Below are 18,073 nucleotides of genomic sequence, written 5' to 3' on the forward strand. Positions count from 1 at the left end.
ATTCATTTCTAATCCTGTCCATCCTTGTCACACCCAGTGCAAATCTTAGAATCTTTTAACTCTGCCACTTCCAGCTTGGTCTCCTGTTTTCTGGCCAGTGCCACCATTTCCAACCCATATGACAAAGCTTGTCTCACCAACATCCTGTAGATCTTCCCTTTAACACTTGCTGGTATCCGTCTGTCACAAATTACTCCTGACACCATTCTCCACCCATTCCATCCAGCCTACACTCTCGTTTTCACCTGTCTTCCACAATCCCCGCTACTCTGTACTGTTGATTCGAAGTATTTCAACTCATCTACATTCGCCAATTCTACTCCCTGCATCCTCACCATTCCACTGACCTTTCTCTTATTCACAAACATGTATTCTGTCTTGTTCCTTACTTCCTCCTTGCTAATGTGTTGCAATTCCTGATTCACTATCTCCACATCATCCAACCTCTTCTCTCTCTCGTTCTCTTCATTCATCAGACTCTCAAAGCCTGCTCAACACACTCTCCTCGCTTGTGAGTACGTTTCCATCTTTATCCCTTATCGCCTGCTGCACATCTTTCCCAGCTTGGTCCCTCTGTCTAGCCAATCGGTTCAGGTCCTTTTCTCCCTCCTTAGTGTCCAGCCTCTCATACAACTCATCATATGCCTTTTCTTTAGCCTTTGCCACCTCTCTCTTCACCTTTTGCCTTATCTCCTTGTACTTTTGTCTACTTTCTAAAACTCTCTTGACTATCCCACTTCTTCTTTGCCATCCTCTTCCTCTGTATACTCTCCTGTATTTCCTCATTCCACCACCAGGTTTCCTTTTCCTCCTTCCTCTGTCCAGATGTTATGCCAAGCACCCTTCTTGCTGTCACCCTTACAACATCTGCTGTAGTTTACCAGCTGTCTGGTAACTCTTCACTGCCACCCAGTGCCTGTCTCACCTCCTCCCTGAACTCAACCTTGCAGTCTTCCTTTATAAACTTCTACCATTTGATCCTTGGCTCTGCCCTCACTCTCTTCCTCCTCTTGATCTCCAACCTCACCCTACAGAGCACAATCCTATGCTGCTTAGCTACACTTTCCTCTGCCACCACTTTTCAGTCTTCAATCTCCTTCTGATCAACTCTTCAGCACAGGATGTAATCTGCCTGTGCGCATCTTACTCCACTCTTGTACATAACCCTATGTTCCCCCTCTTCTAAAAATATGTATTCACCACAGCCACGTCCATCCTTTTGGCAAAATCCACTATCCTCTGACCTTCTTCATTCCTCTCCTTGACACCATACCTACCCATCACCTCCGTGTCTCCACTGTTCCCTTCACCAACATGCCCATTAATATCCCGCAATCACCACTTTCTGCTTCTTGGGTACACAGTTCATCACTTTATCCAACTCACTCCAAAAATCTTCTCTCTCACCCATTGCATACCCAACTTGTGGTGCATATGCACTAACAACATTCATCATCACATCTCTAACTTCCAGCTTCATAATCATTACTCTGCCTGACAAACTTTTCACCTCCAAAACACTCTTGACATACTGTTCCTTCAGAATAACTCCTACCCCATTTCTCCTCCCATCCACTCCATCATAGAACAATTTGAATCCACCTCCAATCCAAATGGCCTTACTCCCCTTCCATTTTGTCTCTTGCATGTACAATATATCAACCTTCCTTCTCTCCATCATACCTGCTAATTCTCTCCCTTTACCAGTCATTCAAAATTCCTGCCCTCAGCTCCACTCTCTTTACTTTCCTCCTCTCCTCCTGCCTCCGGACACGTCTCCCCCCTCTTCTTCTCCTTCTTCTTTCGCCAACAGTAGCCCAATTTCCGCCAGTTCCCTGTTGGCTAACAGTACTGGTGGCGGTCGTTGTTAACCCAGGGCTCGACTGATCCGGTATGGAAATTTGTGCTGTTGTCCGCATATTGATTTGGCAAAATTTTACACCTGATGCCCTGCCTGACGTAACCCTCCTCATTTATTCAGGCTTGGGACCGGCGTGAAGAAACACACTGGTTTGTGCATCCCCTGTGGCATAATGAATAATAAGTATTAAAGGTACATGTGTTACATTTATGCTGAATCTGCAAAGGGGAAAAATTAACCCTGTTTAGTTTAATACTGTATGTTATTCCATGAACATTAAACCCCCCTATCACTTGTGACTCTGCCAGCAATCCACTATATAAACTTATTAAATTGCACTACTCTGCATGCTTCATCCACCTAAGATTCTTGAGACTTGTTTTAAAATTTTGCTGTAAATTATTTTTTACTTAGCAGTACAATTTTTTTAGTTGCTGTTAATGAAAGTGAAATATCACTACAACATTTAGTATATTCATTAACTACATTTGTAAAATAAAAAGAGATTTACTGTGCCTCAACATATGTAAAATAAACATAAATGGACACTGACTTCACATCTTTCACACACAAGGATCAGTAAGGCAAACTTTGGAGCAGAGGGTGCATGTGATGGGTACGGGTTACTAAAGTAATGTGTGTTTAATGTGTATAGGTAATCATGGGCAAATTTGTATAAGCTTCCCATATGTGTAAAAGCATATGAAGCATCCTAGATCAGGGGTCTCCAACACATCGCTTGCAAGCTACTGGTTGCTCGCAACCCCTTTCCAAGTAGCTCACCAAAGGGTTAATTAATACTACATAAATTTGAAAACTTGATTAGTCAAATTAGGGGTGGGTGATCTTTCCAAAAAATCATATCATGATCCACAATCTGAATTGCAATCTATCTTTTCAATGTGACATACACTTAAGAGAATAACTGGACTGAAATGCATCAAGACAGAAGTACTACTTTATTTTAAATATCTGACAAAGTTGAATTCAATCTCATCCGCTAGCTAGGCGGAGTTAAGGAACACACCAAGAAACTGGTGAGTGATTGAGGAGAGCCACCCCCCAGGCCCACATACCCGAACCCACCAAAGGCAAGCTGCATGTTTACCGGTTTTGTGTAAAGAAATCGGAAACACAAGCGAATTATGATACATAGCGAAATGAGAAAAGTCGCAACATCAACAGAATGTTCAAAGAAATTACAGAAAAAAACCTGATCTAAATCCGTTAGGCAGTTCTCTTATGAAAAATGGACAGACATACATACATACATACAAACAGACATTTAATTTTATATATTATATATTAGTAAACCTTCAAAATAATGTGCAGTTAAAGTCTAAACAGCATTCTCAGCATTTCTGGAGCTTAGTAGAGCCAGATAACTATAAGAATCTTCACCAAGCAACACATTTTGCTATGTTACAGCCTTATTCCAAAATGGATTAAAATATTTTTTTCCTCAGAATTCTACACACAACACCCCATAATGACAACATGAAAAAAGTTTACTTGAGATTTTTGCAAATTTATTAAAAATAAAAAAATGAATGCTGATGAATGAAGAGAATGAGAGAGAGAGAGAAGAGGTTGGATGATGTGGAGATAGTGAATCAGGAAGTGCAATAGATTAGCAAGGAGGAAGTAAGGACAATTATGAAGAGGATGAAGAATGGAAAAGCCGTTGGTCCAGATGACATACCTGTGGAAGCATGGAGGTGTTTAGGAGAGATGGCAGTGGAGTTTTTAACCAGATTGTTTAATGGAATCTTGGAAAGTGAGAGGATGCCTGAGGAGTGGAGAAGAAGTGTACTGGTGCCGATACAGTCCCGATCAAAAGTTTAAGACCATTTGAAAAATGGCAAAAAATCATAATTTGCATGGTTGGATCTTAACAAGGTTCCAAGTAGAGCTTCAACATGCAACAAGAAGAAATGGGAGTGAGACAAAGCATTTTTTGAGCATTCAATTAATTGAAAATAACGATTAAATTGAAACAGGCTGTTTTACAGCTAATCAAGATTTTAGGACAACATGTCTTTAAAAGGCCAAATCTGTGCAAAGATGTGGATTCATTGTCATTTTCTGTCAGGTAGTCACACGTTCTGATGGCAAAGGCAGAAAAACTCTCCCTTTTTGAACGTGGTTGGATTGTTGAACTGCAATAAGCAGGGTCTCTCACAGCGTGCCGTCGCTGCTGAGGTGGGACGCAGTAAAAGACAGTCATTTGGAATTTCTTAAATGATCCTTCACCAGCACTGAGCAGGAGGATCCAATTGGCTGTCCGTCAAGACACTGGACGATCCTCACTGGTGCTGACTGCAGCCCCATAACCATCAGAAGGCATCTGAGACTGAAGGGCTTCAAAAATAAAAAACGTCTTCAAAGACCTCGTCTCCTTGAACGCCACAGATCTGCTCGTTTGGAATTTGCAAAAGAGCACCAAACATGGGACATTCAAAGGTGGAAGAAAGTTTTATTCTCTGATGAGAAAAAATTTAACCTTGATGGTCCTGATGGTTTTCAACATTACTGGCATGACAAGCAGATCCCACCTGAGATGTTTTCTACGCGCCACAGTGGAGGGGGCACCATAATGGTCTGGGGTGCTTTTTCCTTCAGTGGAACAATGGAGCTTCAGGAAGTGCAGGGGCGTCAAACGGCCGCTGGCTATATTCAGATGTTGCAGAGAGCATTCCTCATGACTTAGGGCCCTCGTCTGGGTTTTTCAACAGGACAACGCTACAGTACACAATGCCCGCAGGACAAGGGACTTCTTCCAGGAGAATAACATCACTCTTTTGGCCCATCCTGCTTGTTCCCCTGATCTAAATCCAAATAAGAAACTTTGGGGATGGATGGCAAGGGAGGTTTACAAAAATGGACAACAGTTCCAGACAGTAGATGCCCTTCGTGCGGCCGTCTTCACCACTTGGAGAAATGTTCTCACTCACCTCATGGAAACGCTTGCATCAAGCATGCTGCAACGAATTTTTGAAGTGATCAACAATAACGGTGGAGCTACTCAGTACTGAGTTCATGTTTGGAAGTTTGATTTCTGTTTTTTTTATTACGGGTTTTTTTGGAGGTGTGGTCCTAAACTTTTGATAAGTTGTAAAACAGCCTGTTTCAGTTTAATCGTTGTTTTAATTAAATTGCATGCTCAAAAAATGTTTTGTCTCACTCCCATTTCTTCTTGTTGAATGTTGAAGCTCTACCTGGAACCTTGTTAAGATCCAACCATGCAAAATATGATTGTTTGCCATTTTTCAAGTGGTCTTAAACTTTTGATCAGGACTGTCTTATTTGCAATGGTGATGGACAGGTTGATAGACGAGATTAGACAGGAGTCCCCATGGAACATGTTTGCCGATGACATTGTGATGTGTAGCGATAGTAGAGGAGACCCTGGAGAGGTGGAGATATGTTCTAGAAAGGAGAGGAATGAAGGTCAGTAGGAACAAGGCAGAATAAATGTGTGTAAATGAGATGGAGTTCAGTAGAATGGTGAGAATGCAAGGAGTAGAATTGGCGAAGGTGGACGAGTTTAAATACTTGGGATCAACAGTAGAGAGTAATTGGGATTGTGGAAGAGAGGTGAAAAAGGGATTGCAGGCAGGGTGGAATGGGTGGAGAAGAGTGTCAGGAATAATTTGTGAAAGACTGGTATCAGCAAGAGTGAAAGGGAAGGTCTACAGGACGGTAGTGAGACCAGCTATGTTATATGGGTTGGAGACGGTGACACTGACCAGAAAGCAGGAGAAAGAGCTGGAGGTAGCAGAGTTAAAGATGCTAAGATTTGCATTGGGTGTGACAAGGATGGACAGGATTAGAAATGAGTACATTAAAGGATTAGCTCAAGTTGGACAGGTAGGAGACAAAAGGTGAGATTGCGCTGGTTTGGACATGTGCAGAGGAGAGATGCGGAGTATATTGGGATAAGGATGCTAAGGATAGAGCTGCCAGGCAAGAGAAAACGAGGAAGGCCTAAGAGAAGGTTTATGGATATGGTGAGTAGTGCTGGGTGGTATACTGGTTCATACTGAAAATCGTTTTTTATTTTTGTTATGATATGGATTTTACTTATACTGCACCACCAGTTTAAATTGCCTAAACAACATTTGGAATGTGGCACAGCAGGAAACTGTTTAAGGGGGGACCTTTTTCACTACTACACTGCTAATTGAGCGGTAAAAATGGACAGAGAACATTCCGAAACTGCAGCTGTAGCAGACGATAAAGTTGAACATGATGACACAGATGAACTTTTGCCGAAAAAAGGAGTCACGTCCATTGCCTGGAAATACTTTGGTTTTAAAAGGTCTTATGTGGACCATTATGTTCAAATCTGTGAATACTGTTTCTATACTACTGGATAATACTGCAAGCCAGGTTGTACTTGTTTTATTATTTTTTTTTCAATACTGTGTAATGTACCTGGGTACTGTGTAATAGTGTAACGACATGTTGACATTATTCTCGACATTTCCACTTTAATCTCAACGCTTATGACGAGAATAAAGTCGACATGTTGACTTTATTCTCATAATTTGTCATTAAAGTAGAACATCATAAACTAAAACTTCATCTGAAAATTAATATTTAATTTACCAGATTTTCTCAAACCCCGTCATAAGTTATGTAGCACATTAAATGCTTTGTGTTAGGTGTTCCCTGAGCCATGTTAATCGCTACAAGCTTCTTAAAACTGACTTCCTCTTGCACTAAGAGGAGGCGCAGGCAGCACACAGAGTACATTACTTTCATGATATTCCTGCTTCCAAAACATTTAGAATGCGAAGATAAATACTTCATATAATTTTCATGATGAAATGCATTAAAGCATGTATTAATCATGTGGGGGCACGATTGCATGGAGGTTGCACTGTTGCCTCGAAGCAAGGGTGTTTCAGTGTTCCTTGCCTTGAATTTGCATGTTTTTCTGGTGGGTTTACTAGGCGTGCTTCAGTTTCCTTTCAGAGTCATGTAGGATGTGGGGTTTTGTTATGCTATATTGACCCTGCTAGTGTATGTATTGCTCATACCAGCACTACCGCCACACTACCGTGCATGTTTAATACCTGCTTTAATGCATTTCATCCTGAAAATGATATCAAGTATATATCTTAGCATTCTAAATTTTCAGAGAGCAGGATTATCATGAAGTGAATGTTTTATGTGTGGTGATCGCTGCCTGCGCCTTCCCTTAGTGTAGAAGCAGCGTTTCCCAACCTTGGTCCTGGGGGCACACTGTGGCTGCAGGTTTTTGTTCCAACCAGCTTCTGTTTTTAATTGGACTCCTGGGCTAATTAAGTGATGTGTTATTTCCCAAGTTCTATATATATTATATATATATATATATAATATTTATATAAATTATTATTATTATATTATATATAAATGCACCAATTAGTGGGTCTGATGCTAAAGTAGTTGCAGCCTTTGATTATTCAGTGTTATTTGCCAGGGTGTCTGCTCTGCTCATTTTTAATTGTCATTATAAAAATACAACAAAGTGGAAAAACTGCACAGAGTTCAAAATAGAGGTCAAAATATAATGAAATCAACAAAAGAGAGTTAAGCTTTTAAATCTACAGCAAAAGCAGAAATATTTCTAAATGTCTTATAAATGTAAAAATCATGCTTCTGTGCTTTTCTGAATGTAGAATAAAAGAAAAATAATACCAGCTAATTAAATGAGATCAGTGCTATCTGGTGTTGTCACAGATTAGGAATCTGGTTGGAACAAAAACCTGACGCCACAGTGTGCCCCCAGGACAGAGGTTGGGAAACACTGGTGTACTGGAAGTCAGTTTAAGAAGCGCATAGTGATTAACAACTGGGTCAGGGAACACTTAACACAAAACATTTAATGTGCTACATGAATTTATAACAGAGTTTGAGAAAATCTAGTACGGTAAATTAAACATTGATTTTAGGATGAAGTTTAGTTTATGACATTCTACTTTAATTATAAAATAAACTATGAGAATAAAGTGGAAATGTCGACTTTAATCTCGACAGAAGCCAATAAAAGGTACCATTTTGTTTGACTTCTCACTACATAAGATGTTAAGAAAGTAATAGAACACTTGTTTGAATGAAGAGACTGTAGTAATTAATAGTTTATTTAAAACAATAAAAATTCCTTGTTAGGCATGAGAGATATTGTGGGTAACATTACTTCTCAGCACTTAGGTCTTCAAGATCAAATCTTCGACCAACAGTCATTTCATACCAGGTCTAAATGGTTGTTTTTTTATCCTGTTTCAACTCACCACTCTCAAAAGACATTATTTAAATCAGCCACCCTGCTAAATTAAATGTGAAGAACAAGCCTCCAAAACAATTCTAAATAAACCATATCAAGTAGAAAAACATAATTGACTACCATACACCTCCAAACATTTTCCAAATATTAGACTACAGGCCAAAAAAAATAACAATGCCTTTTGTGGCACTGATTATGATTTTCAGCATATAGAGAACTGACTACATACACTTACATGCAGGCAGTGTGGTATAATGGCTAAGGCTTTGGACTTCAGACCCAAAGGTTGTGGGTTCAAATCCCACTACTGACACTGTGCGACCATGAGCAAGTCACTTAACCTGCCTTAGCTCCAATTGGAAAACCAAAACAAATTTAACAATATATATCATTCTTTGAGGGAGACACACAATGACAACAACAGAAAAATATATATTTCCCATTATGAGTGGATTTTAAGCAATCTTTTGAACTGTGGATTAAAACTCTCTCTGAGTCTAATTAATAATTGTGCTAATTGTCACTTCTGGTCCTGAGCTAAGCAGGTGCCATACAAGGAGGGCATGTAGTCAGTAAGAACAGGCACTGCTGTGCACCTGTAGAAACTGGTGAGCACAGTTGAGAGACCTTCTTGATTTCCCCCAGACATCCAATGTAGCAAAGGTATCAATGTTGCTTTGCTATAAAAGCTAATGCTGGACATTTAAATCACAAAATACTCCATTTCAATTTGTGTATATATTCCAGCCAAGGACAAAATATTATGAAAAGCACTTAAAAATATTAACACAATGAATATCAAGGTTGAACAGCTGACAGCAGCCACATTTCTAAAGCAACACTTTCAAGTCTGCCATAGCTTTATGCAGAATATTAATAAATGGTAACAACAGCTACAAAAGGAGTAATACAAGCTGCAGTAGAAGTATCAGGGTAATCATTAAACAACTTTCTGCATACAATGGCTGAAGTACTTGTTTGTTCTTTAAACATTTATTCCAACTAACTCTCCTCTAATCTCCAAGCTGAAAGAGTCACTGGCCATGGGTAACTTTTAAATACACATCCTAGAGTTTTTTCCACTGTAATCAGTGATCACCATAATCACTTCTAGGTTCAGGAATTCCCGATAAAAATTATGCAGCTATCTTCCCAGAAATGACCCTGAAGACCTCAGGTGCCCCTATTTTCTCAAGCCCCAAAATACAGTTGAAGTGCCTGGTACTCTAGGTGACACAAGTGCTGCCTGTTTTCCATAATATCATAATAATAATAATAATAATAATAATAATACTTTAATATTTAGCAGTCCTCTGCCTGCCACCTAATAATTAAGTGGAACACTTCTTACTTTCTGCCTGTCTCATATGACCCCTTCCTAACTTTATTTCATATAGAGAAATTACTTCTAAGGCTCTTTATGGTTTTTAAACAGAATTATTATTATTATTTTTTTGTTCTTTATTTCGCCTTATACAATTTCTCGTATTAGGATTTTGTTCGTTTTCGCAATACCCATTGGGGTCAGAGCGCAGGGTCAGCCATTGTACAGCGCACCTGGAGCAATTGAAGGTTAAGCATCTCTTTTGGCAGTGACGGGGATTTGAACCGTCAACCTTTGGGATACCAACGCAGATCCTTAACCTCAGAGCCACCACTCCACCCTAACTTTATACATATCAATGATGAAAATGATCAAAAACATTGTATAACAAGAACTGCAACAAATACCATTTGATGTGTTATTCTTCTCCATTTTTCAATATTAAAGGGAAATGAACTGCACTTATATCATACACGGATACCCAAATTTTAAATACTTTTTGAGAAATTCTCACTTAGAAATGGTTTTGTTGCTCAGCAGAATATCCTGCAATATCATATAAAGATAGCATTTTTTGTTGCTGTTTTGTTATTTTATTTTTTTAGAGAGATCAAATACTATATTCTGCAAGCATTCCTACCTTTGACTTTCATTTTACAAATAAACAAATATCTTACAATAAAGCTCTTCATGCAAACATAATGCTTATGAAAAAAGAACATTTCTGAAGAATACATTTAATATTGCCTATTGCATTAAAGTTAACTTCTTTCAGTTTGTTTCAACTGAAGTGATATTTAGCTTAAAAACTAAAAGTAAGAAAGAAAAAATCTTGACACTATCAGTCGACAGCTACTTGAAACAAAATTCTCGTTTAGTATGTATTTTTACACATTTTCATTTTCTGCCATCTGCTCTAACGTGTTCCGAGTCTGGCACTTGGTACAGTAGGTGTTAAGAGGTACATATTCTATCCAAGTTCTCAAGTATCGTAGATCCCGGAATACAGGCCGACCCGGTATATTAGCCGAACCCCTTCTCTACCTACTAAATTACATGTATTTGCCGATGACCGGTATTTAAGCCAACCCCCTTCTCCAAGCAAAATTTTCTAAATTTCCTTAAAAGTGTCTCTTCGGGTATATTTATAATGTTAATCGGCGAGAATTTGAGACTGCCGGCATTTTTGATATATAATATAATGTGCATAATTTACATAAAACACCAATAATTTTTCTAATGTACTAACCAAAAAGTTATAAAAGAGCCAAGCCTACTTCGATTAAGCTAGGAGCATGGCGGCACGCATGGTCGCAGCGCCTCAGGGCTCTCCTTTTCAGTGCACTTTTTGTTTTTGTACTTTTTTTTTGTCCTTGTTTGTGCACGATCGGTTCGGCGAACATCCGCTACACCATTCAGAACCTTATAGACATCGGTGTCCAGAGCCAGACATCTGTTTCAAGTGTTTTTCATCACACGCACAGCATCCCAGACAACATAGCGAGACCAGCGGGCTCTCCGTGGATTGTTGTCGGGTCTAGGAGACGACACAGACGGAGGAGGGAAAGAAAGCAGAAGCGGGGCCGCAGATCCGGCGTTATGCTAAGGCTAAAAAACAACCATACAAGCCCTATACAGAACTTTTTTCTGCACTGAAGGAGCTGCTTTTAATCTCATTGTAGATGCATATAGTGAAGAAAAAAGGCATTCTATTCTAGAAACAATTTCATACTGTACTCACCATTTAATTTGACATCTTTGGGCTGCAGTAAGGGAGGAGATATTTCCACACAATGTCCATCTTCGTTTCAATTGCGATCGCTTACTTTTACCTTCTCTTCCTTCCTTAGCAATTATGTGTCTTGCTTGTATGGTCTTAATGAATTATATATATAGGTAAATCACTGCAATGACGGAAATTACATCCACAAACACATGTATCTGGGCTCCGACTGACGCTACTAATGCTCTTGGTTGTTTGTTTACAATCGTGCAAGCGGATACACGTGACCGCATCTGTTTCGTAACACAAGATGTTGATCGTAAATCAAAACAAAAAATTTCATTTTAAACTTCCAGATAATTTATTATTAATTTTATTAATAAAATCAACAACTAAAACACTTTTTTGAATAAATTCTTTATTTAATTTAAAGTACCGGCATGCAAAGTTACTTCTTCATCTGAAAGATGGCTCTGTGGTTTCGTCATTATTTACTTCCGTATTCCTCGGCAAAACCGGCATTGCGCTGGAAATCTTGAATCTGAAACAATACTCGTTGTATAAACCGACCCCCAAACTCCAAGCCAAAAATCTAGGACGAAATTCTCGGCTTATATAACGGGATCTACGGTACCTAAATTAGTATTAGTCCAAACTAAGAATGAACTGAGACTGAACTGTAAAGGATGTAATTTGAAACAGAAGCTGGTTACATCAGCCTCTTTAAGCAGGAGGACTGAAATGTATGAAAGAGAAAAATGAAACAGAACAGTCCATACAAATGTTTACAGGGCATTGTCTAACAACAAGAAAAAAGCCACAAAAAACAATTTTCAAAGTAAAAAATTATTTGAAATGTATCAAAATAGGGCACACACATTTGTCTCTATTCAGCTAAGAAATGTTAAGTTATAAAACTTATGTAGCTGAATATTTAATTTCATAATAATGCACATATATAGTTAAGAGATTGCTACTCTTTCTGCAGTTTTAAATCTCAACTGAAAACTTTCCCTCTTCTACAAACTTTTGTCATCTGTGTAATTTTTTTTTACTCTTTATGTAAAGCGACCTTGGGTTTGTGAAAGGCACTCAATAAATGTAACTTCTTATTATTAATGTATCATTTGTTCATGTAAATGTACAGTATAGTTAATATTATCAAACATTTTTATAGTGATGAGTTTACTGTTGTCATCAGGGAACACTCTGTTCAAAGGCTAAAACCCTCAGATCCTACACACAATAATTCTGAATAGAGGTGAACATTTTACCCAACTTCAATGTTAGCACAGTTTGAGTTCATAATAAGTCATCCATTTTATGTACTCATAAATTCACAACCAATTATTGGGAGTATAAAAATGCTCGGACAACACATGTCATCAAGTCAAACAAAACTGAAGAAAATTAAAGTGAAGAGAGCATTCCACGGAGAACCACAAGTAAAAATAAAAACTTGTCATTTTAAAGCTATTAAAACTTCCAAATTAATAGATTATGAATTAAATTACCATAAATTGATAAAAGTGATTAACTGGCATGCTTAATGTTTTGCAAACCAAATACAGGAACAAAACATAACAGCTAATCACAGTAGTAACAAGTCCATTGAATCTACCTGATAGCACTATAAACATTTAGACAAACAATCACTACAGTAATTTTAAGCTTCTGACATGCTCCTTACCTGAGTAACTATGACAGGAGATAAATCTTTTAAATTTTGAATATGTGAAAGCAGTGAGTCCCTCAGAGCAATGTGTGTGTCTGCAGGAAGCTCATAAAAAGAGGTCTGAATTTTCATCTTCATTGTTTGTGCTGCAAAATAACAAGATTCCACGTCCTGCTTTAACTGAAGTAATTGATCTGATATTTCCCAAGCGTACATCTAGAAAAAAGTAAGGACACAAAAAAATGATTTATTTAGTCTACATTTTTTTAGCAACTTCTAATGTGTTACATAAACAGAATATTGATCCAGGCAAAAACATTTCATTTTCATAAGGGTCATGGGTCTCATTTACAGAACTTTATATGGATTCAAGAAAAATACATAATCACCAAAATAAAAAAAAATTTAAAAAAATCAGAAACATGCATACATTCTAAAGAAAAATGTGATTTATAAAACCTGGCATACACACAACATTTATATGTAATTTATCTTTATGACTCACAATCATCTTGTAAATGTGCATAGGTGAACATGCCTGAAACTCCACCTAGTTGCCACCCTGAAACAAGTTTAGGTTGGGGTGACCAGTGCCACTCCTCTTTGTTTTGAGTGTCAGGAGAAAGTGTAAGGAGCTAGTGCCTAAGCGGGTAGTCACTATTGTCTTGCACATGTAATGACATGATTACTGTGACAATAAACAGTACTGGCTATATAAAAAACAGAGTACAGCGAGTTACCTTACCAATAACCCAACTACTACTTACAGAGCCATCTAATTTGCCAAAGCTACTTTGTCTCAAAGTAAACAAATCACAAGTTGACCTGTGCCACCAAGTCATAACGTTTGTTAGTCTCATCTTGTCAGGGCCGATAGCTTCTGCGTTAATGTAATGTACTGTAAAGCAAAGTAATTCATGCCAGATGCCTTTATATCAATGTGAATGCAATACAATGCTCCAATTGTGTTAGGAAAACTAGACACTGCTGCAAGTTGACTTTTGAAGATGCAAACACTTTTTTTATTTAAGTACACCCACACCAAACGCGCACTGGATGTATTGCCTCAACAGTTGGATAGTGGCTTTCAGTTCAGCACAGCGGACATGATGGTGTGAAGCTTAGCTAATATATTCCTGACCTGCCTGCCAGTTCTGGAGAAGCGATAACAGGTAGGCTACACAAACTGACAAAAAAAAAAAAAAAAACACAAAAATCAAGCTCTTCAGTGCAAAAATGCATCATTGACTTTTTAAGGTATAGTCCTTATATCATAATTATCACTTTTAAGATGTAGTATAATGGCTCGATGATATGGTTTTTTTTTATGCCAGAGACATTTTGCATGTTTGGCAGCATTTCCCTCCTTGATCAAGGGTGTTGTCATTTCCTATTGTCTAAAAAATGTTGCATAAGGATGGGTCAGAGTGTTGCTATAAATATATGCACATTCTTTCATAAATTCAGACATCAGTATGGAAAGCTATGTACACACATCATTAGCCTTTAGCATCACTAGCCTTTTGCATGCAAGTTTTGTAAATCTCATCACTGAAGATACTTTTCTAGGTTAACTGTCTTATTCTGGTATCCTTACAACAACCAAGTTTTAAATAGTATCTTCCATCAACATACTGTTTTTCTTTCTTATATACAAGCTAGACACTCCATGAAAAGCCACCTTCTAAAATTGCCTCATCTTCCACCATCACAAACTTCCCCAGCAACCCCAGACTGGGGTAAAACAGATGACAATATTAATGGTAAGCCTCTGTTTAATTTTCTTCTCATCTCTCTGGAGTATGATTTACTAAGCAAAAAAATCAGTTTCTGTAGTTTAAGGATAATCATACGAAATAATGTCTAGGCTGGTTACATACATTTTTTTAGCATACAGTGGATATAAGAAGTCTACACAAATTTTAGCTAATAAAAAAATAATAAATGATAATGAACTTATTCCACCTTTATTTCAAAATTGAAATCTATATAAGAAGGTGAAAAATCAGAAACTGCTTGGTTAAAAAAGGAAAAAAAAAACAATAATAAAAAAACCTGGTTGCGTTAGGGGAGGTGTATACTTCACGCTCAGAATGTGTACGCATCATGGCTGCCACCTGTTCCCAGCGTCTGATGCGTCCTTTGAGCACATTCTCAGAAATTAATGTGCCGAGTGCACAAGTTGTAATACCAGCAGAAAGTCAGGGGTCACAACAAGTTGGAATGTGACCTCAGAGTCTCTGTTTACCATCTACATGTGACCGAAAGCCGTTTTGCAGATCCCACAGGATCGATGTGTGAGCTTCAATATTTGATAAATGGTTCGATGTGGTGAAGCAAAATGCCAACAAACAAATGCATTCATTTATATTCAAGCATCGCATATTCCCCATGTAGTGATACGATGCATTTTAAATGCCTCACATACCATCTTCTGTGCCGTCTGTTTTTTTTTTTTTGCACCTTCACAACAGCATCAGAATGTACAGCAGCGAATTTGAGCAACAAAGAAAAAAATTACACAGTGGTTGGGCACAGTGATTAAAATGGAAATTATTGTCAAAATGTTCACTTTAACCTCATAGTTTATTTTATCATAAAAGTAGACCGTTGTAAATGTCATCTTAAAACCGACCCAGTTGTTAATTGCTACGTGCTTCTGGGACATCCTCCTGAACTGACAGCAGCAAGCAGCAACCGCCACGTGCGCAAGTATAAACAGTACAACACTTGTATAGCAGAATCGTCTGCTGGAACACGGCATAGCGTGAAGTATAAACCTGGCCGTAGTGTGCACAACCTTTAATAATCAAGAATGTGGCTGCATTCAGAATCAGCCAATCACAATAAGTCAAATCTCAAACAGTAGTTTGTATATACCTGGCCCTCAGATAAAGTTTGGCTGTTGCTGTGGGATTATTATGAAATCCTCTTGGTTGCAACATCAATGTTGTGGAATGGCCCGGCCACAGCATTGACCTTGAAAATCTGTGGGATGACTTGAAGAGAGCTATGCACTGGAGGTTCCCCCATAATGATAGAGCTGTTAATCTTTTGCAAGGAAGAGTTTTAAAAAAACACTAATTCCAGATGTGCTAAACTGATTGACCGAATAGACTGTGTTATAATAAAATCAAAAGGTGCTTCAACTAAGTATTACCGTTTTTACTCGTGTACCACGCACCCTTGTGTTAGGGCCGGTTTATACTTCATGCTCAGAATGCGTATGCGCCCGTATCATGGCTGTCACGAGTTTCCAGCGTTCATTTCACGCATCCTCTGAGCAGGTCCTCAGAAATTAACGAGACACGTGCGCGAGCTGCAGTACCAGCAAAACATCGGGGGGGTGAAGTGTGCGAAAAGTCGGAACATGACGTCAGAGTCTCGTGACAGAAAGCCTCAATGCAGATCCTACGGGGATATGTGCATGCTTCGCTGTTTGATGAATGGTTCGATGTGGTGAAGCAAAATGCCAACATACAGATGCATTCGTGGTGCTTTTATATTCAAGCGTTGCATATTCCCGATCGCAATGACACAATACATTTTAAAAGTCTCACATACCATCTTTTGTGCCGCATTTTTTTTTTTTTGCAACTTCTCAACAGCAACATAATGTATAGCGCTGTATTTGAGCCACTGAGAAAAAAAATAAAGGACACGGTGAAAACGTGTATATTGTGATAAAAGTGGAAATTTCGGCTTTAATCTCGAAATGTCCACTTTAAACTCATAGTTTACTTTATCATTAAAGCAGACCATCGTAAACATCATCCCAGTTTTTAATCGCTACGAGCTTCTTGGACCTGGCAGCAGCGGCAAGCAGCAATAGATTACCACACAGAACAAAATAAATTTCTGATATTCCAACTCTCTGCACATTTAGAATCTTTAGATTTATACTTGATATCATCTTCATGATGAAATGCATTAAAGTGTGTATGCTACATTTTACATATAATTTCATTTAAATAATGAATACTGTTTTAACAATTACACACATGGGGGTGACACGGTGGCAGAGCAGTAGCACTGCTGTCTCAAAGGGAGTTATGTTGCTGGTATTTCCTGCTTGTATTCCACACTGTGCTCCGGTGTCCTTCCAAAGATATGCAGATTTGGGGATTTGGTGCTGCTAAAATGACGCTAGTTTATGTGTGTGCTTGTAATTACCTTGCGATGAGCTGAGGCCTCCTCATCCAGGGATTGTTTCTCATTCGTGCGGAATGCTTGCTAGAATGGACACATCCCTGGATTGATGGATTTAATCAATAAACATCCTTTGTCAGAGATATTGCTGTAAGGTGTCATCAGAATTTAATAGGTGTTCTAGGCAATTCACAACACAGAGAAGCCGAACATGTTGTCACTGTGAAAATATCTTGCACTGCCACCTGGTGGATTCCTCCAGATTTATGTAAAGTATGTGTGCAAGTATAAACACTACAATGCTTGTGTAGCAGGAGCGTCCGCTGCAGCATGCGTCGCGTGAAGTATAAAACCGGCCTTAGACGCGCACTCTAATTTTTACAAAGAAAATCATGAAAATCGTTTTGCCCCATGTACGACGCACATTGTGATTGTATAGGAAGCGTTTAGAGAGCGCGTGAGTGTGTGAACAAGCGACCGAGAGAGAGCGCGCAAGCAAGCAAGCGAGAGAGAGCGCGCAAGCAAGCAAGCGAGAGAGAGCGCAAGCAAGCAAGCGAGAGAGAGAAAGTGCAAGTGCGCGAGCAAGTGAATGAGAGAGAAAGTGCGAGTGTGTGAGCAAGGGAGTGAGCGAGAGAGAGAGCACGAGTGCGTAAGAAAGGGAGTGCGCTTGAGAGAGAGCGCGAGTACGTGAGCAAGCGACCGAGAGAGAGAGCGCAAAGCGAGCAAGAGAGAGTGGGAGCGAGCGAGCCCAAGCAGAAGTAGTAAACATTACAGAATTACATTTCCTTGTGTATGACACGCACCTGATTTTCTAATGCTAATTTTCGGGGAAAAATGTGCGCGTGGTACACGCGTAAATATGGTCATTATGAGGATGTGCTCACCAATGCAACCAGGTTTTTGAGTGATTTTTTTCTTTTTTTCACTAAACAGTTTCTGATTTTTTTTTCACCTTCTTTGTATAGACTGCAATTTTGAAATAAAGGACTAATAAGCTCTGACAGAATTTATTTTGGTTTTATTTTTTATTACACAAAATCTGCAATTTTGGAATGGGTGTTTAGACTTTT

General features: G+C 38.7%; 1 protein-coding gene across 2 annotated transcripts in view; it reads right to left on the reverse strand.

Annotated features, from left to right (window-relative positions):
• The window catches only part of tnpo3 (transportin 3), a 152,081-nt gene that overhangs the window by 122,946 nt on the left and 11,062 nt on the right, over positions 1–18,073 (reverse strand). For both annotated transcript variants that reach the window (XM_039761435.1, XM_039761434.1), the window contains exon 2: positions 12,870–13,070. In XM_039761435.1, coding sequence (XP_039617369.1) covers positions 12,870–13,070 — 201 coding nt within the window. The remainder of the gene's footprint in view (positions 1–12,869; positions 13,071–18,073) is intronic.

Source organism: Polypterus senegalus, chromosome 8, assembly GCF_016835505.1.
Source record: "Polypterus senegalus isolate Bchr_013 chromosome 8, ASM1683550v1, whole genome shotgun sequence".
Lineage (NCBI taxonomy): Eukaryota > Metazoa > Chordata > Cladistia > Polypteriformes > Polypteridae > Polypterus > Polypterus senegalus.